The 23,360-nt window shown below is 56.3% G+C and overlaps 10 protein-coding genes across 10 annotated transcripts; 6 read left to right on the top strand and 4 right to left on the bottom strand.

Annotated features, from left to right (window-relative positions):
* Nucleotides 1-63: 63 nt before the first annotated feature.
* LY79DRAFT_655473 (uncharacterized protein) lies at nucleotides 64-1,221 on the top strand (the record flags this gene model as incomplete). Its single annotated transcript, XM_060562668.1, has 3 exons — nucleotides 64-318; nucleotides 437-546; nucleotides 729-1,221. The coding sequence occupies 3 exons, from the start codon at nucleotides 64-66 to the stop codon at nucleotides 820-822; spliced, it is 459 nt and encodes a 152-aa protein (XP_060420414.1). The 3' UTR covers nucleotides 823-1,221.
* LY79DRAFT_152361 (RmlD substrate binding domain-containing protein) lies at nucleotides 974-2,734 on the top strand. The gene is made up of 4 exons (XM_060551069.1): nucleotides 974-1,640; nucleotides 1,704-1,723; nucleotides 1,793-2,245; nucleotides 2,298-2,734. The coding sequence occupies exons 1-4, from the start codon at nucleotides 1,456-1,458 to the stop codon at nucleotides 2,591-2,593; spliced, it is 954 nt and encodes a 317-aa protein (XP_060420413.1). The 5' UTR covers nucleotides 974-1,455; the 3' UTR covers nucleotides 2,594-2,734.
* Nucleotides 2,716-3,651, bottom strand: LY79DRAFT_152338 (uncharacterized protein). Its single transcript, XM_060551068.1, has one exon. It carries the CDS (start codon nucleotides 3,361-3,363, stop codon nucleotides 2,878-2,880), a length of 486 nt encoding a protein of 161 aa, XP_060420412.1. The 5' UTR covers nucleotides 3,364-3,651; the 3' UTR covers nucleotides 2,716-2,877.
* Nucleotides 3,652-3,970: 319 nt separating this feature from the next.
* LY79DRAFT_683814 (uncharacterized protein) lies at nucleotides 3,971-8,051 on the top strand (the record flags this gene model as incomplete). Its single annotated transcript, XM_060564617.1, has 3 exons — nucleotides 3,971-4,636; nucleotides 5,228-5,740; nucleotides 5,848-8,051. 3 exons carry the CDS (start codon nucleotides 3,971-3,973, stop codon nucleotides 7,597-7,599), a joined length of 2,931 nt encoding a protein of 976 aa, XP_060420411.1. The 3' UTR covers nucleotides 7,600-8,051.
* Nucleotides 8,052-8,212: 161 nt separating this feature from the next.
* On the bottom strand, nucleotides 8,213-9,469 carry LY79DRAFT_665421 (farnesyl pyrophosphate synthetase; the record flags this gene model as incomplete). The annotated part of the gene is made up of 3 exons (XM_060563063.1): nucleotides 8,213-9,136; nucleotides 9,243-9,252; nucleotides 9,360-9,469. The coding sequence occupies 3 exons, from the start codon at nucleotides 9,467-9,469 to the stop codon at nucleotides 8,213-8,215; spliced, it is 1,044 nt and encodes a 347-aa protein (XP_060420410.1).
* Nucleotides 9,470-10,330: 861 nt separating this feature from the next.
* On the top strand, nucleotides 10,331-12,518 carry LY79DRAFT_665420 (tetratricopeptide; the record flags this gene model as incomplete). Its single annotated transcript, XM_060563062.1, has 4 exons — nucleotides 10,331-10,410; nucleotides 10,490-11,050; nucleotides 11,105-11,237; nucleotides 11,295-12,518. 4 exons carry the CDS (start codon nucleotides 10,331-10,333, stop codon nucleotides 12,516-12,518), a joined length of 1,998 nt encoding a protein of 665 aa, XP_060420409.1.
* A 2,018-nt stretch (nucleotides 12,519-14,536) lies between these two features.
* On the bottom strand, nucleotides 14,537-15,504 carry LY79DRAFT_152397 (uncharacterized protein). The gene is made up of 4 exons (XM_060551070.1): nucleotides 15,229-15,504; nucleotides 15,101-15,170; nucleotides 14,926-15,044; nucleotides 14,537-14,901 (listed from the first exon to the last, which is right to left on the bottom strand). The coding sequence occupies exons 1-4, from the start codon at nucleotides 15,346-15,348 to the stop codon at nucleotides 14,629-14,631; spliced, it is 582 nt and encodes a 193-aa protein (XP_060420408.1). The 5' UTR covers nucleotides 15,349-15,504; the 3' UTR covers nucleotides 14,537-14,628.
* Nucleotides 15,505-17,942: 2,438 nt separating this feature from the next.
* On the bottom strand, nucleotides 17,943-18,756 carry LY79DRAFT_536177 (uncharacterized protein). Its single transcript, XM_060556577.1, has one exon. The coding sequence runs from the start codon at nucleotides 18,254-18,256 to the stop codon at nucleotides 17,999-18,001; it is 258 nt and encodes an 85-aa protein (XP_060420407.1). The 5' UTR covers nucleotides 18,257-18,756; the 3' UTR covers nucleotides 17,943-17,998.
* A 253-nt stretch (nucleotides 18,757-19,009) lies between these two features.
* Nucleotides 19,010-19,648, top strand: LY79DRAFT_536175 (uncharacterized protein). Its single transcript, XM_060556576.1, has 2 exons — nucleotides 19,010-19,382; nucleotides 19,459-19,648. Exons 1-2 carry the CDS (start codon nucleotides 19,188-19,190, stop codon nucleotides 19,543-19,545), a joined length of 282 nt encoding a protein of 93 aa, XP_060420406.1. The 5' UTR covers nucleotides 19,010-19,187; the 3' UTR covers nucleotides 19,546-19,648.
* A 1,387-nt stretch (nucleotides 19,649-21,035) lies between these two features.
* LY79DRAFT_575429 (DNase1 protein) lies at nucleotides 21,036-21,590 on the top strand (the record flags this gene model as incomplete). The annotated part of the gene is made up of 1 exon (XM_060559709.1): nucleotides 21,036-21,590. One exon carries the CDS (start codon nucleotides 21,036-21,038, stop codon nucleotides 21,588-21,590), a length of 555 nt encoding a protein of 184 aa, XP_060420405.1.
* Nucleotides 21,591-23,360: the final 1,770 nt, after the last annotated feature.

The raw sequence follows: 23,360 nt of genomic DNA, 5'->3' as shown, positions 1-23,360 counted from the left end.
AGACAGTTCGGCGCCGGTTGTATTCCGTGAGGAGAACTTCGCGTCGGCGAAACGACGTTCGACATGCAGCCTGAAGACTCGATACGCAGCGAGCGGTCCATGGTATCCATCCGTATCGGGGTAAGCCCGCGGATCTCTGCCGGTCTCTCCCGGAGCCAGTCAGGACGCCTGTTGTCTGGAAACTCCTTCCCGCTCTGGCTCGACGCAATCCCACCCAACGATAAGACTAGCTCCGAGGTGCTATTGGTTGGGAAAATGGAAACTTCGATGCGCCGAGTCGCCGGCTTGCCCGGCTTTCCGGCTGTTAGTTTCGTATCGGTAAGGGAGGATGCGCTGCCTGCCAAGCTCGCTTCAGACTTCCTCCCTTCCAACAAAAGGCCTTTTAAGGTCTCAGCTTGTCGTGGGTGGGGAAATCGGTTGCGCAGGCCACGCTTAGACGCTTGGTGAGAGGCTTGGCGAAGACCTCCCTGTGCATGCTTCGAGCGAGTCCCCAGGAGATCTGTCAAAGGCAGCGCTGAGAGTCCGGCAGCCGTTGGTTGATGAACGGTAGGCACGAACGCGGCCAGTGTGGTTGAAGGGAGCGCTGGCCTGAGAGGAAATTGCCTCTCGCAAACCTGGCAGCTTGTGTTATCTGAAATGCCATCTCGGAAGGAAAACAAAGACAACCCGCTCTGTCCGGAGTCCTTTGACATATGCAGCCGGATATTCTCTCATCCGGATGTGATTAGGAAACTAGCGGAAGAGTGCCCTCATCTGCTCGCTTACGGCATCGAAGGCATAGCTAGCTGTAAGAAGGAAAACTGGGCGTTGAAGAAGTCATGACTCGTCCTCGAAGAATTAAGGCATTCCCATTCCATGGAAACAACAAGGTAGCGCTGGGGCTCGAACCATCGTTGCACATAGCAGTGTAGCCCCTGTTCTGCTCGAGGCGACACGCAGACACATTTCCTCGGCGGGGATTTTGTTTTTAAAATTAGGACAATTCCTGGAGCCGAATTGGCTTTCTTGGATGGCTCGTCGTTGGAACGTGGCGCTTGACCACGGTGGCATGGTTAGTTTAGCATGTCGCAGTCACAGGAAGCCTGCCGGAATTCGCCGCAGCGATGCATGTTCGGAGATCGTTCGTCAAGTGGAGAGGAGGCAAGACTGCCATGCCCTACTATGCTGCGGTTTCATGTGGTGGTGATGATGTGAAGGAGAGAAGTACCTAAATGCTCGTGCAAATCTTCTATGCATTAGGTGACGATGATGTAGTTATCCGATAGTCGGCCCAATTGGATTTCTTCCACTGCAGGGAACCCCACCGCGGGGTAGCTGAGTGACTAAAGCTATCTGTCTGAGCTTCCTCTGTGAGTGCCAACATAACTGTTTGCAGATCAAGACCGATACATACATTGTTTCCCGCCGCAAATAACGCAGAAAAACATACAAAGTGACCGCCCTGGATATTTGAACATGACGGGAAAGGAAGTTGTCGTCACCGGAGCCACCGGTCTTCTCGGAAGACAGGTCGCCAGGGCCTTTGACCTCCGGGGTTGGAACGTTAAGGGCACCGGCTACTCCCGCGCCGACGGGGTCTCCGTCTTCAAAGTCGATCTGGGTGACACTGCCGAGGTCGAGAAATTTCTCGATGAGTCCAAGTAAGCCGGCTTCTCGTCTTCAACATCAATCTAGCAGCAAGCAGGACTAACCGATCATGGTAGGCCCCAAGTAGTCGTACACTGTGTGTCTCAGCCGTCCATGTGTCTATTTCCTCTTCACAAACCATTGACTCAACGGTGATGATCAACAGGCGCCGCTCAGAGGTTTCCAGACAAGGTGGACAGCGACCCGGATGCCGCTAGAGCTCTCAACGTCGCAGCCACCAAGTCGCTCGCCAAGCTCTGTGCTGCTCGCTCTACCCTGCTCATCTACATCTCGACCGACTACGTCTTCTCTGGCAAGCCCGGAGAAGCCCCCTATGAGGCAGACGCTCCAACCGGACCGACAAATCTTTATGGCCAGACCAAGCTGGACGGAGAGCTCGCCGTTCTGGAGGAGTACAAGGCTGCCGGCCGTGAAGGCCTCGGCCTCGTCCTCCGGGTTCCTGTTCTTTACGGAAAGGCTGACACGCCGGCAGAGAGCGCCACCAACATCCTCATGGAAACCTTGTGGAAGACCCAGGACGGCCAGTCCAAGGTGAAGATGGACCATTGGGCCATTCGATACCCTACGAACACGGAGGATGTTGGTCGTGTGTGCCACGGTAGGCACACTTCTTTCAGCTTTCGGACAGGATGACTGACCGGCGAGCCTAGATATCGCCGTCAAATACCTCGAGGCTGGCGATCGTAGTTCGATGCCCAAGGCTCTCCAGTTCTCCAGCGAGGACAAGATGACCAAGTATGAGATCTGCCAGAAATTCGCAGAGATCATGAGCCTCTCTATGGACGGCATCATTGCCAACACCGAGGGCAACGACCCGAACGCGAGCGTCCAGCGACCATACGACTGCCACCTGAGCACGCGTGCGCTGAAGGAACTGGGCATCGACGTGTCGACAAGCGACTTCATCGGCTGGTGGAGACGTGAGGTGCACGCTTTCCGACATTAATCTAGATCAGTACCAGCGCACGCATCTGCATCGACGATTTAGCGGTCCGGGGAAAGCTGAAACGCGGCATGTGCAGAGGATGACTCATTGAGAACCGAGAAAGTGCTATCCTGCTGGCGGGTATGATGTGCTCTCGGTCTTTGTTCCTGGAGGCATTGTACATATTCACACGCTCCTGGGCGTTGTGCGGTAGCGATGGACCCTCCCCATATGGAGTTGCAAAAATCGTTCCTGTAGGGGCAAGCTCTCTTCGATTGAATGGGTGACCAGAGTTGGCGGGGAAGTCAGAGACAAACAGGGCTACGGTGCCAATAACGGGCGAATTCCAGATTACGAGTCCATCCCAGGAGCTGAAATGCGGCCCATGACACGTCGATTGCCTCTGTGAGTGCCAACTGGTGTCGCGTTGCTCGTTGTAGAGAGTGTAAACACGATGATGGGCCGGTCCTAGACGGAGCACGGAGCCAGGTTGGAATGCAGCTTCGAGGGGTGCGCGATGACACAATCGACGGGTGCAAATTAAACATGGCAGACTGGCATTCTATATGCGACGTGGGCGCGTGCCTCATTGCATTGTGTCGCATACCTCGCCAGCCGACGGGCCCAAACTGACGCGTTCCGAATGTGTGGCCCTTCTCATGGCAGAGAAAGGGGATGCGAGTTGGAGAGATGTAAAAAGTCTCCCTTGTCGTCCGTCCTGGCGGACGCCGACTTATGGAAAGAGGTCTCGCCACTTGTTCCTTTTTTTTTCGCCCTCTTCCTTTCGGCATCCATACCAGTTGCACCGAAGTCGACTTTGGTGTGACACGACGACTTTTCCAATCATTAATTTTGTTGCTTGTTGTTGGATTGTTAGTGCTACTATTGTGGCCATCTAATCTAATCAGTGGCTTCTTGTTTAATCCCCCTTGTCGAGGTCACCTAGCCGGGGACCGAAAGACACGAATTGGATCGGACGCCCCATCTCAACGTCGTTATCTGTCACCTGCATGATCTGCAGGGTCGACGCAAAAAATAACGTTAACCTTCTAGGCAGTGCGTTGGGGGATCAGCTCGAGGGGTTCCAGCGGACTGGGCCGCTGCCGCCGCCTGCATCGCTTATTACCATCGAGGATCCGGGGGAACCGCCCCGTCTCGTATTATCCCGCCGGTCAACGACTGGGTGCGGCGCAGCGTCGAAGGAATCGGTACCGAGTCGCTTGCCCAGCCGGTTGCAGCAGCAGGATTCGCGTCGCTGCCCAGGCGGAAGTTCGGAAACACACGCAATCGCACACGCAATCGAACACGCACGCAGAAACGGAAGTAGAGAGAGAGAGAGAGAGAGAGAGGAGGAATAATATCGCGCAAATGGAAGGGTTTCCGCGAATGAGTCGAACCATGTCGGCGGGCCCTGGGCCACCGAAATCTCCTGCGCCGCATCCACCTCGACGGGGCCACAGCGTCACCGCCGGGCAATTGACGCGGTACAGGAGCGTACGAGGCGTACGGGAGCACAGGAGCGTGCTGGACTTTGGCCAAGACTGGCGGGACTGGGATGTGAACATTTTCCGGGACGATGAGACGGCGTCGAATGCCACGACGGATACGGGCACGGCGACAAGCATTGGCATTTGTATCGGCGTTGCCGTCGATGAGGAAACGATGCTCGACGAAACGCAGGCTGCACAAACATCGGCATCGGCATCGGCATCGGCATCGACGCAGCAGCAGCAGCAGCAGCAGCAGGAAAGGCCAGCATCGGCGGCGAGGCGACGCACTGCGCCGTTGCTGACGTCGTTTTCTCCGACGCCGCAAACACCGACCGGGGCACCGCAGTTGACGTTGCATTGGCAGTGGCAAGATCTCATGTCTGCGAGCGCTGGCAGCAGAGACGAGAACGGCGACAGCAATGACATAATTATGAATAAGTTTGGTTTCGACGGAGAGTCGCCCGTCAACCGAGGAAACGGCGCCGGCACTGGCAAACGTATCCCAGTGCGGCCCGATTCCCCTGTGCGGTTCAGCTACCCCAACCGAAGACGGCCCAAGACGGCTCCCAATGGGGTCGACAGCCCCTTGCATGGAGCAGCGTCTTTCTCGCCCCCTTATTTTCCTTCTTCGCCGTCTTCTTTCGCGTCCCGGTCGCCTGCGGGTCCCTATTATCCTAACGCAGGTGGCCTCAGCCCCAGCCCCAGACCAAGACCCCCCAGCGAGCCCGGTTCCCTTTTTTCCCTAGCGCGGTCCCGTTCTGGGTCCAGGTCCCCCGCCCCAGGGGCTTCCTCCACTCAGAACCCTTTGTACCCTCTTGGCCCTTGTCCGCCCGTTCCACCTGCAGGATCAGCGTTATTACAACAACAAGCCGCTGGAACGTCACCTGCTGCTGATGCGGCAACGAGAGATGCACTCGTGCTTGCGCCGGCGCCAGGAACCGTACCACCACCGCCGCCGCTACCACTACTACCACCACCACCACGCCCTCCTCCTCCTCCACCACTTGAACCACCACCGCCCATCCCAACCCGAGCACGAGACCAGTTTCCCCTCCCGCTCCCCGGCCCTCATCTTCGGCCTCGTTCGCACAACCCCACCTCTCTCTCCTCCAAATCATGCGCCGACCTTAAGCTCTCTGCCAGAGCCGACTACGCTCGTTCCCAGATCATCACCAAGCTCGCCCTTCAGCCCGTGCCTGACGAGGAAAACACCCCCCCTGCCCAGTGTGACCATCATCTTGCCCAAGAGGACGAACAACGCCAGCGCCAGCAAGCCGAGCAGGAGGAAGAAGATCGCCGTCGCAAGGAACAGGAAGAGGAAGACGCCGCCCGTTGGGCTGCAGAGGTTGCCCGTCTCGAAGAGGAGACCGATCGCATCTTGGCAGACCAAAAGGCAAAGGATCTCGCTCGACTACAGGCTCAATTGGATGCCATACCCGACGCCCCGCCCCGAGTGCGAAGCCCCATAGTCGACAAGTTCGCTTCCTTTCTAAGAAAAGGTCGCAGGTCCGATCCTCCTAACACTCTCACCAAGGCCTCTTCGACATACTTTCAACCCCTCACCTTCGATTTCAGTCCAGTAAGCGACATGGACCCTTCTCGCTTCATCCAAGCTGGCGGCGGCGGCATTGTTCCCCAGACCGACGCCCCGGCCTCGGCCAGCAACGCCGGAGAACGCGTGAGTCGCCCTCGTCTGACCCATCAGTCTTTTTTTTTTTTATTCCTTTCTTTTTTTTTAAAAAAAAAAATTCTTTTAAGGTGAGCCGTTGCTGACTTGGTCTTCAGCGGGTGACTGTACGCTGCTTGCAGTCATCTATCAGCTTGCCCGTGACGCCCGATACAACTCCTATCGACATCCTGTACTCGGCTGCTAATCTCATGACCCACAACATCAACCCGAAAACCAGCATCGTGATAGAGTGCTACTTTTCCTACGGCCTGGAACGTCATTTGAGACGCTACGAGCGTGTGAGAGACGTCATGAACTCCTGGGACCGCGACAGTCAGCATTGCCTTCTCATCGTCCCAGGTGACTCGGTAGACAAAAACCCCGAACTGAACCTCGAGCGGGTGCCGCGCACTTTTGATCCGCCACCAGGCCTCGTCAACTTCGCCCTCTATCACTGTAACCGTCCCGGCAAGTGGAACAAGCGGTACATCACGCTTCTGGATAGCGGCCAGATATTTTCTGCTAAAAAGAAGGATGCCAAGATGTCAGACAAGGACGCTGTCTCGCTCTGCCATCTTTCCGACTTCGACATCTACGCGGTCACTGAGAAAGACATGTTGAAACGTGTCAAGTCACCAAAGAAGAATTGTATCGTAGTCAAGAGCCAGCAGAAAAACAGCGTTTTCCAGAATACCGAAAACTTTATCCACTTTTTCGCCACGGACGACGCCAGGCTTGCCAATGACTTCCAGAGCATCGTTCACGGGTGGCGCAGTTGGTACTTGGTCAACAAGAAGGTCGACCTGACCAAGAAGACAAAGTCTCATCAAAGTGGTGCCGAGAAAGCTGGCGGTCTTGCTAGAAGCGGAACCGTGCACCGGGCCAAGGCGTCAGTCGACGAGACACCCTACACGATCGGAACATTCTCTCCGCTGCTCGACATGGACAAGTTCGAGAAGCCAATTGATGACTACAGCAAGGACACGGACAGACCTGCAGCGCGACCGGCAGAGCAGCTCTCCACCCCTAGGAACACCCACAACGTTGTCTCGCGGTCAAGGACGACGCCCCACGTATCCCCGCCTACCGGGAAGGGGCTTATTGACCCCTTCGCTAGGGATCAGGAGTTCAGGTCTGCTGGTCTGCTAGGCCGCGGCTACGAGGGACGGAAACATCAGGCGGAGAAGGCCGCCACCGAGGAACAGCAGTACACATCCGACAGTCCCTTCATCGGGGGCAACTCGCTTTTGAATCAGGTTCCGGAGTCCGACAGACCACTAGAGAGAAGAGGCACTGTGCGGTCCTCTCGTCCCACAGCGGCGGACCCGAACCCTCTGCCGCGGACCCGATCCCGCCCTCCTACAACACGTTTGCCCGCCTCTTCGCGCCCGAGGACGTCGGACGGTGGGTCGTCTTCAGGGAGGCGAGAGATGCCGCAGCCTCTTGTTGACTTGACGCCCAAGGTACCCCACCTGCCCTCGACCTGGCGAGACGCTCAGGGCCGCGGTGTCAGGGTCCCTAACGGCAAGCCTCTGATCGAGATGGCCACGGGATGGGACCAGCCAGACGCAGCCCTGGGGCCGCAACTGCAAACCGTCACGCGTATGGCCACCGCGAAGGCCTACCCTCCCCAGCGTATGGCGTCTCAGTCCGCCGGCTCAAGACCGCGAAGTCGCTCGACGGCAGGCGGTGCTGCTATGCGTCGTGTCGTCTCCAGCGAGCAGCCTCCCGTGCCGTCGATGCCGAGACGGTCGAGACGAGACGACGAGGACCTGCCGCTCATCAACTTTGTGGAGCGTGACAGAGGCCGTGATACGAAGCCCCGCATGTCACAAGGTCTAGGCCGGAGCGGTACCGTCAGGCACTAAGTTTTGTCATTTGATGCGGCGGGCAGCGACTTGGCGTCGTTGCAGACATTCTGGGAAAGCGCTGAGCGACAGGCCCGACAAGAAAGAAATACGCGCATGAAGGAAAGGCGGCGTACTTGTGATACTAACAAAAAATTGATGCGCAGAGACGGCGCTCGCGAACTAGGTGTAATGGGGGGGTCATTTAACATGGAAGATACCCGGGTGTCGACGATTATGTCAGACACAGAACCAACTTTGAGGAACAAGAGAGAAGGGGAGGCTTGGAGAGAAGAAAATAAAACAACGGAAAAGAAGGAGAAAAAAAGGTCTCTCAAGATACAGTCGGAGAAATTTTCCTTTGTCTACTTTAAAAAATAATGGATATGCTTGATTCTAACGGTCTATTGTCGTTGTCAATCAGCATCAAAATAATCGATCGGAGCTAGGTATCTTTTCCTTTTCCTCTTCCCTTTCCTTTTTCCTGGCCTCCTGTGCCCCCGCGCTTGCAAACCCCAAGCTGCCTCGCTGGCTGGGAGGGGGCGGAAGGGGACCGCATTAAGTGATGGTCAAGTGTGAAAAGAAAAAAAAAAGAAAAGGGAAAAAAAAAAAGCAAAAAAGTGCACGGGTATGTCTATTTGCTGCGCTTGTAGATCTTGGCAAGGAAGGCATCAAAAATGCCCTTCTTGAGGCCCTCGCTCTCGTCAACGTTGTTGATCATTTCCTTGATCTCGTTGGCGCGCTTCTCCTCAAATGCCTCGAAGCGCTCCTTGAGCTTCAGGTCGTCGAAGAGCTTCTTGACGACGGCCTCCTTGGCCTTGTCTTTCTGGCCGTAGTTCTCCTCGAGGATCCGGCGCTGCTCGGGGGTGGCGATCTGCAGGGCCTGGTTGACGAGCCAGCTGCACTTGTTGTCCATGATGTCGGTGCCGATCTTACCAATGTGCTCGGGCAGGCCAAAGTTGTCGAGGTAGTCGTCCTGGATCTGGAAGTACTCGCCGAGCGGGATGAGGATGTCCTCGGCCTGCTTGAGGTTCTTGGGGGTGGCGATGTTGAGGCAGTGGAGGGCGAGGGCGACGGGCAGGTAGAAGGAGTAGTAGGCCGTCTTGTAGATGACGATGAAGCTGTACTTCTCCATGCTGAAGTTGTCGAGGTTGACCTTGTCCTCGGGGGCAGTCAGGAGGTCGCAGAGCTGGCCGAGCTCGGTCTGGAAGGTGACCTCGTGGAAGAGCTCGAGCAGGTCGACGTAGCTGGCGTGCTCGCGGAAGAACTTGCGCAGCAGCGTGTAGATGGCGGCCTCGAGCATGAAGGCGTCGTTGATGGCGACCATGCCGACGCCCTCTTGGCGGTACCAGCAGGGCTTGCCGCGGCGGGTGATGCTCGTGTCCATGATGTCGTCCGACACGAGGAAGAAGGCCTGCAGGAGCTCCGTCATCCAGCCGAGCGTCGCCGCCTGGAAGTACTCCTCCTCGTTAAGGGGCTTGCCGAGCAGATAGGAGACCGAGTCGGGGACCGACATGCCGCGGTTGCATTTTCCGCCGAGGGTGTTGATCTCGAGACTCTGTTGGGGTGCAAGAAAAAACGGAAACAGTCAACCTTCATTGTTCTTCGTGCCTTGTGCTCTTGCCTCATCACCATCACCACCGAACATCACGGCACGCGCCTACAACGGCGACCCTGCTTGGTCGTCGTCGTGTCGGCGATGGTAGTGTTGGTGGTGGTGGTGGTGGTGGCTGTAGCGGAGCTTCTCGGGCCGGTGTGGCTATATGCTTGCCTTCTTGTACCATGCCAACTCCTCCTTGGGAAGCTTGTACTTTTGCGCGTGCTCTAGGAGGACCTCCTCGAGCTTGGGGAAGACGGACTCGAACTCGGCGAGGGTCGTTTTCTTGGCCATCTTGTCTGATGCGGTTTAGTCTGATTGCCGGCTCGGCGGGGTATAACGATCGAGTGGTCTTTCAAGGGGCGTGATTGTTAGCAAGACGGAAACCAAACCAAAAAAAAACACAAGACCAGACAATTATAAAAGAAGGCGACACGCCGCTTTCTCTGGTAATAGCGCAAGGAAAACGAGGGTGACAAACTTTTAGGGGCAAAGGGGGATGATTGCTGACTATATCTACGCAGCTTGTTGTCGCAACAGAAATTAAATTATGCCAGCATCAAAATTGGGTTTACGGTTTACACCGATAGTGCGCCTATGACTTAGTGAGGGTACCCATCATCCGATATTCAGGCACCGTTATGGCAGGCGGTGGCAGGACCATCCCAAAGGCCCCGCTGTCTCTCCGATAACCCCCCAGCGGAACAGGTGGGGATTCGGGATGGTGCTGACGGTGACGCCCAATTGACTTCTCGGGTCGGAACCCTTTTAGTGGCCGCGCTCTGAGGGGCACGCCACACGGCTGGCGGTCAGGCACGCCGTCAGTTGTCACTTTAGCGCCGTCGCGCCGAGCGCGTGCTGGGGGTCCCCCGGTGGATTGTTTTCTGCCGTCGGCTTAACTATGTCAGGTAAAAGAAACACAACACTTACATCGCCAACCTCAGCAACCCTGCAACTCTGGCAGCTTCTGCTCTTCCGGTCCTTCCTCTCATTTGCGTCACAGGCAACCGATTTCTGTAGGGCGTAGTCGTCATTCTTCAACTCGGACCGATTGACCGTTGCCCGCGGTTGCCTACCGTCCACGAACGCGCGCGACAAGTAACAGACGACCGACCTACCGACTTTTATTAGCGTCTCGGCCAAGGATGCGAAGCGATGTCGCTCAACGAGAATGAGCTGTCGCAGCTCCGCGAGTCCCTGCAGGATGCAGTTGTGAAGTGTTCCGAGCGGTGCCTGTACTCATCCGCAAAATGGCAAGCTCCCCGACCCGTCGTAAAAGACCCTTGCACGCGACGGCTGCTGACCTGATCCCAGGGCAGCAGAGCTCCTCAATGCGATCCCCGAACCCTCGATCGATGCCGCCGCGGCCGATACCGACGCCCAGTATGTCCCGACCGTCTTCACAGCGAACGCCGACCCCGAAGAGGGCCTGATGGAGGCCAAGGAAATCAACAAGTACCTGCTGGCGAAAGCCCTCTTCGACTCAAGGGAGTTCGATCGCTGCGCCGCCGTCTTCTTGCCGGATTCTGTCCTGTCAGGTGTACTGAACTCCAACACCGAAGGATCGTCAGGGACGTTGAGGGCATCCAAGGGGAAGGGGAAGACAAAAGTGGAGGCCGAGACGAGGACTGTGGGCAGCAGCACGGAACTGCCCCGGCTCAGCCAGAAGAGCTTGTTCCTGGCCTTGTACGCCAAGTTTATGTCCGGGGAGAAGCGCAAGGATGAAGATTCGGAGATGGTCATGGGCCCCCAAGACCTCGGAAACGTAGTCAACAAGCAGCTGAATGTTGTCAGCCGGTTCCTCAGCAACTGGTTCGACGAGCGCACGACGGACGACGGCGAGGTCCTCGGCAGTCAGGGCTGGCTGGAGTACCTGTGAGATTTCATCCGGCTCCTTACACATGCGCACAGCTACTGACGAAGACTTAGGTACGGCATGGTCCTCGCAAAGGAGAAGAATGAGGACAAGGCAATGGACTACTTTGTGCGAAGCGTCCACTTGTACCCGATGAACTGGGGCTGCTGGCTGGAAATGACCCAGCTCATTTCCCGAGTAGACGATGTAAGTCTTCGGCCGGCCACATGTGTCCAAGAGCCGCGGAAAGCTAACGTTGTCCAGCTGAGCCGCATAGCGGAGCATCTCCCGCAAAACATCGTCTCCTTCATCTGGCATCTCTACACGTCACTAGAGCTCTACCAGGCGACCCCCGAACTCGCCAACTCATTGGACTCGTTGATGGGCATATTCCCCAACTCGTCTTTTCTCCTCACATGCAACGCCATGCTGTCGTACCACTCGAAAGACCTCGTCGCCGCCGAACAGAACTTTAGTCGACTTCTATCACTGCACCCTCACAGGCTCGACTCGCTGGACCATTACTCCAACATCCTTTACGTCATGAACCTGAGGCCGAAGCTTGCGTTCCTCGCGCACTTGTGCTCGAGCATAGACAAGTTCCGCCCCGAGTCTTGTGTCGTGGTGGGCAACTACTACTCCCTTCTCTCCATGCACGAGAAGGCGGTGCAGTACTTCCGCCGGGCCTTGACCCTTGACCGGACCTGCCTGTCGGCATGGACGCTCATGGGCCACGAGTACGTGGAGCTGAAGAACACCCATGCGGCAATCGAATCGTACCGTCGCGCAGTCGACGTCAATCGCCGGGATTACCGAGCCTGGTACGGTCTTGGTCAGACGTACGAGATGCTGGAGATGCACACCTACAGTCTTTGGTACTACAAAAAGGCAGCCGGCTTGCGGCCCTGGGACGGCAAGATGTGGCTTGCCGTCGGTTCGTGCTTGCAAAAGATGGGCCGCGACCAGGACGGCATCAAGGCACTGAAGCGGGCCCTGTTGGCAGACGCGTACTACGATACTGGGAGCAGCTTCGGAAACGGCGGAGACTTCCTCAACGGTCGGGGCGCCACGGGACACCTGGACCCGGAGCTGCTCTTCCAGATCGCCAGCATGTACGACCACCTCGGCGAGGAGGAAGAGGGAAAGGCATACATGGAGCTTTGCCTCGCGCAGGAGGGCGGAGAAGCCCCCGACGCCGCGCTGAACGAATCGATTGCGATACATAATGATTCCCCGGGCGCGTCCGACGACGAAGGTAACGGAGACGGCCGCAAGGAGGGCGCGAGCGAGGGCACCGGTGTGACTGCGTCAACAAGCAAGGCCCGCATGTGGCTCGCGAAGTATGCCATGCGGACAGCGGACTACGCCACAGCCAACCGGCTGGGGACCGAACTGACGCAGGACGGCTTCGAGGTGGAGGAGGCCAAGGCCCTGGTGAGGGAAGCCAGGGCGCGCATAAGGAACGCGGAAATAGGCCTCACTCCCTGATCCGGCTTGGATGGTCAGGAGATTGGGTTGCGGAGGCTTTGGGCGTCGTGGACAATAAGAACTCTCCATGGCGTCCTTGCGTCGACACGATCGTTCAGGTCGCCGACGGGCGCCCTCGAAGCGGAAAAGGACGAGCTGGGCTGTGGGGGGGGGGGGGGGGCTTACAGCGCGGGTGTATGTCGACAAAGCATCGGGTTGTCCACGCGAAAGGAACTTATTGTATTGATTTGGCACGAAAGGACGGGCGCATGTCTTGCAGGGTGTTCTTGCACCCAACGAAGCATTTTTCGTATGGCGCATCCCCCTCCCCCCCAAGAAAACCAATCAAATGGATGGTGTTGGAGGAAAAGCCATGCTGCCATAGTTCGGCGCGGGATCGCATGGCCCTTCGCATCGGATCATGATGTTAGGCGTCCGGGGAAGCAAAAGAGAGCGCAAGCTACCACGACACTGAGTAACTTTCTAGAGGTAGAAGCGCGGGTCGTTGGAGCATCCGGGGCATATAGTAATGAGATACCATAACGTGAACACGCTCTCCAGATACACGCACCCCGCGTGACGGGTGGTCGGCCGTGCTGACAGCGGCCTCATCCCATCAGTCGGGACCCGTCGTTGGCTTACACGTTGCGCTTCCCAGGCAGGACAGACCCCACGCACGTCCATCTTTACGGGGAGGGGACCAGATAACGGGGCACCAGATCCGGCAGGTTCCCCGGCGGCAGTGTCACGATCCACGAGCACCTGGGCGGCACCGCCTTTTTTCTGTCTTTTTTTCTTCGTTTTCCAGAAGCTCGTACCACGTTTCCAGATAAGCTCACGATCGGTTAACCAACCATCCCACCCTCCCTTCTGACGATACTAGAAGGCGCAACGTTTCTGCGAACGCCTCTTCTCTCGCTGTTGCAGACCTGGGATGCAGGAAAAGAGGGAGGCGGGATACGTCGACGGAGGGCTAGGCCGGGTACGGCGTGCTTATGGCGCATGATGACCAGATACGAGGTTTTCGGCACCGCCATTTTCCATTCTTGCTCTCTCTCTATATCCCGACCGTTCCTTCTCGGACCCCTCCATCACGCCAGCCAGCAATCCCTGTTCGAATGTGCCTCCCGCCGCCTTCCTCGTACAGATCCACGAACCATGCGCTTGGCTCGTGGTCGAGCCCGTCCGCCCAACGCCCAACTCACTGAACTGGCAAGACACGGGAAGAAGGTGTGAGGGCCATGCGGACCGCGTTTTCATGGAGACAATAGACGAAAGTAAAAGGGATTTTTTTTTAAAAAAAAATCTTAGCTTGGCGTGGTAAACTTGGAAGGGGAGTGAGGGGACTTCCGTTTCCCCGACCTCTCGAGCGGAAGTGCGTGCAGGTCAGCGGGCTGAGGATACGAAGAGGCGCATTAGTCCCTGCCCTCTTATTATCCGGTGGCCTGGGGATGGGCCATCGCTCGGCTCCGTCGGGCGACGAATAGCCTTCTTGTGGCCCCTAGAGGGCGGAATTGATTTGCTGCGTGGTTCGTCCGGGTTCGTTGGATGGTTCGAACAGAAAGGCCGGAGGTGATTATGCGGTCAGCCTGCAAGAGAACAATATTTGGCCCCGGCGGTCATTTTGGTAAATAACGTTGCATGACAAGTCTCGACGGGTTCCTATTCGCCGACCATCATCACTAACACCACCGCTACCGCTCAAAGAGTTCGGGGACAACCTGATATCCTATAGATCTTTCTTCTTTCTCTTTTTTCAAAGGATCGTTTTGGCGAAGCTCGCTCCCCCGCGAGCACCCCGTTTGTATTATCATTACTTCGTAAGGACTGTGTGCGTATAATATCCCCCCTCCTTGTGGCAGAATCCCGAATCCTTGTCTCTCCCAGTACTCCAAAAGATGACCGCGGTGCTTCCTTTTCCCCTCTAAAATGTCCAATGTACCACATGGTATCAAATAATGCTCATCCGGGTTTACCCTCCCACTTTTGCCGGCCATAAAGGAAGGTCTAGAATAGAAATGGAAAATGTAAAAGGAAAAAAAGTGATCCGCTACAATATCGCGTCCCTTGATAGTAATTCTTGCCAGGCTTAACAGAAAGACGCCCAAGGACTCCAGATTAGAAATTAGAATTAGAAGAGCAGCGCAAAGGTTCCGGCCAGGATAAGGGCGCCGGTATTCGCGGTGAGCGACCCAGCACCGCTCCCTGGGACGGTGACGGGTCTCGAGGTGGACGGTCCGACAGGGGTGTTGGTTGGGAGGTCAGTGGCGGGGGTGGTGGGCACGATAACCACGATGGTCGAGGTGAGGTCGGGGCGGTGGCTCGGCTTGGTTGGCTTAGGGGTGTGCTCGACCACGGCGGAGGTGTTGTGGTAGTAGGTAGGCTTGGGCGGCGGGGTCGTGGTCTCGATGACCGGCGGGTGCGTGACGGTGGTGTTCCATCCCGACGGCGGACGCACGGAGGTGTTGTTCCACGACGGCATCGGGTGGACCGTCACAGTCGGGATGTGCTGGGGCGGCTTGTCGGTAGTGATGGTGCAGGGGCAGTCTGTCCCGTGTTAGTCTTGTTAGGTACAAGTGTGTAGATAGATGAGAGCGTCGTACTCGTGATGGTAAGAGTGGTGGCCGTGGTGGCGGTATAAGTGACGTTTTGGTGGACGAAAGTTGTGGGCGACTGCGGGCAGGGTTAGTCTCGTTCATCACGCCTCTCGGTCCGCCACATCGAGACTCACAGGACAGTACGTCTCGTAGGCGGTGGTCACGACTGTGGTGTAGAAGGTGTGGACATCGGTCCCCCAAGCCTGTGTGGAGGCCACGAGTCCGGCTGCGGACAATAACTGCGAAACCTTCATTGCGGAGTGGGATCAAGTGTTCTCTGATATAAGCGAGAGTCGTTTGCCAAAGGCACGCTATAAAGCAACTAAGTGGAATGAGGTAGAGGTAGGTTGAGGCGACTGCTTGTCGATGACTTTGGGGAGAACAGGAACCATCCAGGCCAGGCACCGCTCGCCTTATGTATCACGAAGGCGGGGCCGTCATGCGCGGAGAGGCCCTTCGTGCAGAAGGGTTTGGGACCAAATGCTTACACAGCTTAAAGTTGTGTGCTGCCTTGGAGGCGATCTTGTCGGGCGGGCGTGCCGTTGTCCTCCATGCCAGATTCGACCATCAATGGCCTCGGTAACGATACGCAACGGGTACCGATGACTGTATGCGCCTGCGCAGGTGGTACGCACTATCGCGCCAGATGGGGCTAAGAGACGGGTGTATGACTCTGTTCCCAACGGGGTCGAGGACAAATGATACGAGGCGGCCTTTGTCCTGCCAGGCTGGTGCGGAATGGTGCCATTGCTTCTCCTGGCACGATGTTGCGTATATCACGCAGCTTCTCATTGGACCGGTCACTTTATTGGTTTCGTTTTGGGCAAGTGACTATGCGATAGCAGGGGTCGAGAGCTGACAGCTCGTGTTGTCAACCATAGTGCCACCAGATTTGGGTAGACATCGTGTAAAACTGAGCAGAGTCGATTCTCAACGAAAATCATCGAGAGTCTGCTGCATTCCAACGCTCTTGGTAAAAAAAGCCGCCATCGTCAAAGGCCAGGCTGCGTGTCGCAGGGTGACGGCCTGCGAAACCACTTCACCCGGCCGTGGAGCGCCGGTCAACTCCAGTACGGATAAACAGGAAGACTTAGACGGAAAAACGAGAGACACCCGGGCTCTGGCATGCGAGGCTCGTGTTCGGCGCTTTTTGACTCTTTGCGGAATTCTACAGGATGATGCGACCATACGCCGCAACTATACGGCTTGGAATCGAAGTGGCGGGGCAGCGGCGCAGCAGATGGCGCCGTCAGCACTCGCAGACAATGTTAGCAACTGTGACCGATTCTCATGAGGCCTTTCCGGTTGAGTGGCATAAACCCTGACTACCAGGGCAAAAAATGATTTATCCCTCACGAGTGCTGACACCCCATTGCAGAGACCTGGCCCCCGCGCATATGCAACCGAGTTGCGACGGCCTCACGAGCAACACCCAAGAAAATTTCGTCCTTCCGCGCGACTGTTTGGTCATTTCAAGGAGCAGAAACTACACACTACGGCAGTAGCCTCAGAAGCAATGCGGCTTGGCATGTTGTATCGCACGACGGCGTCGTCTTCCCACGTAAAATTAGCGAGGGCTGATTCCCGGCGATGAAATCTTCCGCGGAAGCAGGACCTCAAACTGTGCAAGTCCAGATCACACGAGTAACCACACCAGCGAGGCAAGTTTTCATCGACAAAGTATTCAGGCATCCTGGTTGTCCAGTGTTGGCCTCAGGATGTATCCTAAACCTTTGTTAGCTCGATCGATTGGTCGGTCATCGGGAACCAGGCAATGCCCGGCACCCACAGCTAGTATGAGATCTCGAGGAGTCCTGTTTCCCAGGGCCGTGGGCAACAGCGTCCGTTCGCGCCACGAGGTTAAAGGTGTCTGGGTTAGATAAAAGTCTTCAGACCCAGTTTCTTTTCGCCCGTATGCCACGGCTTCTGACTAGACGGGACGCCTTCGGACAGACATTGGTGGAGAAACCTTCGCGGTGGGCGAGAGGCGAATTCAACACAACCAAGAGGACCAAGAGGCTAAGCTAAGTCCGAAAGAATTTCAATTCCCGTTCACCCAGTTGAAAGGGAAAAAAAAACTCTCAACAACCAGGCTGGTTCGACGACGATTGGGGGGCCCGGTGTACCGTGTGAGCACGCCTTGCGGGGGAAGAGGAGACACTCGCACGAGATGACGGAACCGTAAGGCATCTGGAGGGGTAGTCGATGGGTGCGATGAGGTCAGAGTCGGTCACGGGTTTTTCGTCGGTCAGGCAGTTGGCCGAGCCCGTCATGGACGCTTCCAAGGCTGATGGACGGACGGACGGCGACGCTGCGGGGGCAACCTGAAGCGGATATACAGACCGCGAGATCAGTATCCTACTGACCGAATGCAACGGGGCTGTAAACTGGTGGGGAACCGCCGCCAATGGTGATGGTGTGAGGGAATTATTAATGACGAACAAAGAGGGAAAAAAACCGTTTGGGGCAAAAGGGAGCAGAGTGTGTGGGACGAGTGTAAGTTGAAGCCTAGGTCTAGGCAGGTCCGTTTGCAGGACGGTTCCTGCATTGGACCAAAACTCACCTGAGAATGACCCGCAAAAGCCCCACTTTAACGGACCTTCTTTCCGTCCATGGCCAGATCAGTCCTTGACAGGTGTGTACACAAGTACACACGGTATCGGCCTGGATACGGAGTACGTATCCGTACCTGTTCCTTGAGAGGCAGCGGCGTCCCAACCCCAATGGTTACGTACTATATAACACGTATCTTATGATGTACCTACCTAGGTTGGCACTATGGCAATCACAAGCCGTAACTCGGCAGCAAACAGTCCCTTTCATCAAGGGGGGGGGGGGGGGGACGTACAATGTACACCGCAGCAGCCTTGGTACGTATTCGTACTGTCGGAGAGTGAGCGATGGTCAGTGGGACCCGGTTGCGGTCGAGAACGTCCCCGTCCCAATGTACACGTACAGCTGCTCAACGGGCCGCACAAGACATGTGACGGCTTGCTTCGCTTGCCTGCTGTGTGCCAACCCTGTCTGCTCACCACCGTTTAGTGGGATTCTAGGAGCAAGCATGTGAGCATGTGTGCTGGCGACCAAGTCGGGCAAGATATGCCCAGTGGATTGAGGAAACATGAGCAACCAGACTGACGGGTATTGCGATTTGCAGCACATCACCTACCTTAAACCATACCTTAAACGACTAGCCTACCTATTTCACAACCTTGTGGGAGAATACACTAATCTGCTCCAGCCGACGTGGGCCAGAAGCGCAGGATAACTCGGCGATATTGAGCACTCGCCCGCCGCAGTCTTGACTGACGGTCCGGTGGTGGCGTTGGGCTTGTGCCGTAAGCTACAGCGCATTGCCCTGCAGACACGGCACGGATGACTCAGGCAGCGAATTGGAAGAAATTTTTTCTTTGGAAAAAGGAAACAAAAAAAGATGTAAAAAAATATTCAGCACAAAAAGTCCCGCACCTAAGGATCCAGGCCACCCAACAGATATGCAGGCACAGACAGCATGGACGGGACTAGGCCGTCTGCGTGCATAAACTTGTTCCTGGGTAGACAGGCAGTGAGGGGAACGTTCGGACATTGGGGCAGTGCCCAGGGAACTCAGCTTGGTACCGGGTACGGAAATAGCCAAGGCAAATTGTTAGCAGAAACACAGCCATACCGCCTCTTCATCTATCTCTTCGTGACGCTCGGCTCAGGCACTGTACAGCCCTCCCTACAGTGCTCGGAGCACCACACACTCGGGCTGTGATCGACAGGCACAAGCCGGCCCTCCTTGTATGCCTCACACCCTCTACCAGGTCCTGGATTCGACTTCTCACCATCGTTCCAAGGTGACACCTCCCCGATTCGTCCACTGAAGTCCAAACCCCCAATTTTATCTCCTTCCCCCTTCTGCCCCCTCCCTCCCTTCCAACTCGCACATTGCCAAGTCCTTCCGGCCAGGGGAGATGAACTCTGCCAGGGAAACAATAGAGGGATCCCCCACGGTCGTGTCATTGCCTTCGTCACAGAAAGCCTGAAGGATGGCCAACCGAGATGGTTGTCCGTACTGTTGCCATACTCCCCTCGCACTAATGTGACGGCGATGTGTTTTTTCTTTCTTTTTTTTTCCTTCTCCCTTGCTGAAATGAGTTTTGGCCTGTCTCTCTCTCCCCTCCCTCTCCGTGTCCTAGAAGGTCGCCTTTCCTGCATCAGCACCCGATGCCCACCGTCGTCCAGTCTTTGCCAGCTTCGGTTCGAGCGAGTGCTGTCAGTGTCGTCTGGTTTTCTGGCCCGTCACCTGCATCTCGTCACATTGATCAGCCGATTCTCCCTAGTGCAGACGAACCGATGTGTTGGGAAGTGATGCCACGTACTGCGGCCCTCGGCGTTTACCCAAATGGCATAGCTGGCACTGCTCTCCCGCGCGCACCCTCCCAGCTTCCGTCCGGCAGCCTCGGTAGTGGCCGGCACATCTTTTCCTAATCGTCGTATCTGCGTGTCCTTGGCTAGGGCCACGGTGCTAAGGATGAGGGGGCCAGCCAAGTTGGCCCGCCAAAAGAGAGCCCGCCATGGTCCGTAATGGCCCCTGTCCCGCTACGAATTGTTAGCCGGCGCGCCGATTTGTCGTTGTTGGCCTGCCTCGAGTCCAGTTCCACGACTTGGTTCTGTCTGGCCTGTCAGGGTACGCCACGCGGAGTTGGTTGTTAGCGTCAGGTACCAGGCACATCCTGCAGCCAGTAGCCGCCCAATGACGACGCCGAACACGCATCTGCGGCTAAGAAAACTAACAAACGGCGCCAAGGGCTGACGTCCGTGTTGCTTTTTTCATCTTGTGCCAGCACGTCCTCGCAGCCTGCTGACGCCGAGCACCTCGATACCTGCGCCTTGTCCGTTACCTCTAGCCCTCTCCTCTCGGCCCCCTCGACTACCCGCCGCCCAGTCCGTGAGAGCCAATGCTTAACGCCGAGTACCTGTCCACGCTGCCGCGTTGCTCCCGTGTGCTCTCCTGAGGGAGGGAGTTCCTGGCGCCAGAAACTGAGAAGGAAGCTCAGACACAGCCTGGGTCTGTCCGAGAGTAGGGACCGACACCCCCAGAAACAAGCATGTTTAGAACAAGTGTTTACCGAGATGTTGTTTCTGAGATTGGGCTGTTTGCCCAAGTTTCTTTTCCAGTTCCAGTTCCAGTTCCAAACCCTCCATGACAACCTTGTCTAGTGCGGCCGAGCCACGGAGGATGGGAGGCCTGGGAGAACTGCTGGGCCAGACGCCAGACCGAAAACTCTGAACCTGGCGAGGCCATTAATTCACAGGCACATCCAATCACGACCGGCAAGTTACTACGACATGTACAAGTTACAAGAATCATGGCGCCCAAGCATGCGAACCCACTCTCCGAAGGAGGCGTTCCATGTAACTCTGGGAAACACCCTCGGGCTAATGTCTCCACTGTGGTATTCAGACGTGCCCACGTCCTCGACGCCCCCAGCTCCGCACCTCCACTGCAGCCATTTCATGAGCAGGAGAATCCTTTCTAGGCTGCCCCTCTCTTGACATGTGTATAAGTACGAAGCGGTTCCCATGAAGCCTTCCCTTCCCCGGTTTTGATATACCATCCCACAATCACTATCCTTCCAGTGGCCGAGCCTCTCACATTTGTCGATCCAGACAGACCCATTCTCTTCACAACCAGCTTCTCACTCTTTTTTGAAAGCACCCAGACGGCCCCGGTCCGTTCAACTCCCATCTATCACAGCTAGAGCTCGAGTCCATCACCACACTACCCCATCCCTGGGCAATCATCATTTCTACCATCAGCTAGACGCTTTTGAAAGGACCACTACTTCTCAGCTGCCTTGATCCTTCACTACCGTTGACGACGTTTGCCGGACTCTTCAACCTCCAGTTTCAAATCACACAACTCTTTGGCACTTACACCATCACCACCATCAAAATGCAGTTCAGCATCCTCTCTCTCCTCGGCGCCGCCGCTGCTCTGGCCGCCGCCAACACCGTTACCTTCCAGTCTCTGGACGACGCCACCCGCACCGTCTACTTCACCCCCAACTCCGGCCTTGCTTCCATCGACTCTGTCGAGGTCCCCGGCAATGGTGAGGTCAAGGTTGAGATCCCTGAATCCTGGATCGGCAACTGGTACGCCGTCTCGGAGGGCGCCAAGAACGCCCCTGGCATGCTCGGCGAGGTCGCCTTCAACGGCTGGAACGGCTTGACCTACTTTGACGTCTCCGCCATTGTCAACCCCAACGACCACGACGGCGTCAAGAAGATGTGGCCCGCCAACGGCACTGAGCCCATCTCAGGCTGCGATTCGTTCCCCTGCAACAACGTTTACTACCTTGCCAACGACGTCCAGACCAAGGTCACCTCCGAGACCGACCTCATTTGCACCCTCGGCAAGAACGGCGCTGTCTCCCGCCGTGACGTTGATGACCACCACGAGTCCCCCAGCTACAAGCGCGACTTCGTCCAGGGCAAGTACTCCAACTAAGCTTCGGGAGCACAACCTCTTTTTCTTCCTTCGTTGGTTTTCCTCTCTCATGTCTTTTTGCGTGAGGAATGAGAGGGAAAAAAAAAACACCAAAAAGCGGCCGCGGCGGGTCTGAACACCACCAGTCCCGCCGCCGCCCCCGCGCTGTGCGCTACGACTTGATGACCCCTTCTTCACGATGATGACGGACCATCAAAAAGTTCAGCATCGTTTCGCCTATTTTTTCCCCCTTGACAAAAAGATACCCATCACACGCCAAGAGCGCGGGTACGCGTGAGCTTAACGGGGAAAGAAACCTTTTTTTTTTTTTTTCTCTCCGGGATTGAGAGCCATTTTTTTTCCATATATATATTTTGGACGCACTTTTTGGTATTCAAACCGGGGCATACGCAATTCAGTGGGACCGGAGCAATTGGACCGATCTAGGCGTTTCTCCCCCCTCATACCCCGTGAGGGAGCCCATGTGTTGTTGTCTCCGCACACAAAGCACGCCGAGAGATCTTCGATTGATCCAGGAAACGGGCCTCGTTTTCTTGTTGGCCTTCACGGGTCGGGAGGTTATCTGATCTTGTTGTGGATAACCACCCAACAGCGCGGAGGGAGCTTCTTGTTTTTTTTTCTCTCTTAGACTTGTGAAGGGAACTTTGATAGTTTGAACAAACTTCTTGTACTTAGTAGGGTCAAGCTTTTCCCTCCAACTCATCCCGGAAGATAGAGACAACCGTTTCCCACGTCAAATTACCTGTCCAGTCCGTGCTCTCGCTGTTGTTATTGTTGTTAATGTTGTTGTTGACTTGTAAACTTGCTGTTGATCCTCGTCGTTGGCCCGGTCCGCCCCATCTCGTGTGGGAGATGGCGAAATTGAAAGGGGGTAGATTTTTGGTCCGGGTTCCTTCCCCGTGATGGCATGTTCAGCAACCCTTGTGCCGCGGGGGAGCCGGCGCTTTGGTCTTCTCTCTCTCGCTCGCTGACAGGGAAAGTGATGATAAAAAAATAAAAATAAAAAGCGCGAGCGGCCTGGGCGTGGCCCTCGAACTGGGAAACGCCCACCCCCTATCCGTAGTCCTCCCGTCCTTAGCCATGGATAGACATTTCTACCAGCACCGTAATTACTACCACTGCTAATACTACTACGTAGGCTCCCGGGCTTCTGATCCATACTTAGGAATGCAACGTCCGTCCCCCGCCCCACACGAGATTGATTGCCTTTCTGTCCGTTTCCTTGTTTTCCGGCGTCCCTTCTCTTGGGACGAACCAGCGAACGTAGTGTTAGGGGAAGGGGGGGTGGCAGGGGCCCGTCTTCCCGGCGTTTCAAGTCGTTCGGCACTATCCCCACCTGCTGACGAACGACCCCCCCGGTCGCTCGCTCTACATACCTAGGTAGTACAGGTGGGGTCGGAGGGGAGACAACGTGGCCAGGGGGCGAGGAAACAAAGGACAAACATTCCCGTCCGCGACTAAAAGGCAACGTCAGCAAAGCCAAAGCCACAATCCTAGCAGTCGTCACCCTCCGCCAAGGGGGGGAGGGGGCGCGTTTTGCACGTATGTATGTGTAATCGCGCGGGCTTCGTACTCATCCGTGCCATCAACGGCCGGAAAAGGGGGGGGAGGGGGGGGAGGTAAGCATTTAGTGCTCTCTCGGCTGCAAGCGGCCGCCGGGGACCCGAACGTGTGGATTTGATCAGAGCCGAATCATACCTCTCGTCTACGTTCCGGTATGCGGAAATTCCGCATCGGCAACCACCCGCGCGCCTGTTGGTTCCCAGGCGG

Source organism: Colletotrichum navitas (assembly GCF_030913465.1).
Source record: "Colletotrichum navitas strain CBS 125086 chromosome Unknown LY79scaffold_2, whole genome shotgun sequence".
Taxonomy (NCBI): domain Eukaryota; kingdom Fungi; phylum Ascomycota; class Sordariomycetes; order Glomerellales; family Glomerellaceae; genus Colletotrichum; species Colletotrichum navitas.
The sequence above is the reverse complement of the archived record's forward strand: the minus strand, read 5'-3'. Positions and strand labels throughout refer to the sequence as shown.

Coding starts and splice junctions, on each gene's coding strand:
- LY79DRAFT_536175 (XM_060556576.1), top strand. CDS start 19,188: ATGTGTTTTTTCTTTCTTTTTTTTTCCTTCTCCCTTGCTGAAATGAGT. Junction 19,383..19,458: donor CTGGTTTTCTGGCCCGTCAC/CTGCATCTCGTC, acceptor GATGCCACGTAC/TGCGGCCCTCGGCGTTTACC.
- LY79DRAFT_536177 (XM_060556577.1), bottom strand. CDS start 18,256: ATGTGCTGCAAATCGCAATACCCGTCAGTCTGGTTGCTCATGTTTCCT.
- LY79DRAFT_152397 (XM_060551070.1), bottom strand. CDS start 15,348: ATGAAGGTTTCGCAGTTATTGTCCGCAGCCGGACTCGTGGCCTCCACA. Junction 15,171..15,228: donor CCTACGAGACGTACTGTCCT/GTGAGTCTCGAT, acceptor CCCTGCCCGCAG/TCGCCCACAACTTTCGTCCA. Junction 15,045..15,100: donor CACCACTCTTACCATCACGA/GTACGACGCTCT, acceptor AACACGGGACAG/ACTGCCCCTGCACCATCACT.
- LY79DRAFT_152361 (XM_060551069.1), top strand. CDS start 1,456: ATGACGGGAAAGGAAGTTGTCGTCACCGGAGCCACCGGTCTTCTCGGA. Junction 1,724..1,792: donor GCCCCAAGTAGTCGTACACT/GTGTGTCTCAGC, acceptor GATGATCAACAG/GCGCCGCTCAGAGGTTTCCA. Junction 2,246..2,297: donor TGTTGGTCGTGTGTGCCACG/GTAGGCACACTT, acceptor CGGCGAGCCTAG/ATATCGCCGTCAAATACCTC.
- LY79DRAFT_152338 (XM_060551068.1), bottom strand. CDS start 3,363: ATGCCGAAAGGAAGAGGGCGAAAAAAAAAGGAACAAGTGGCGAGACCT.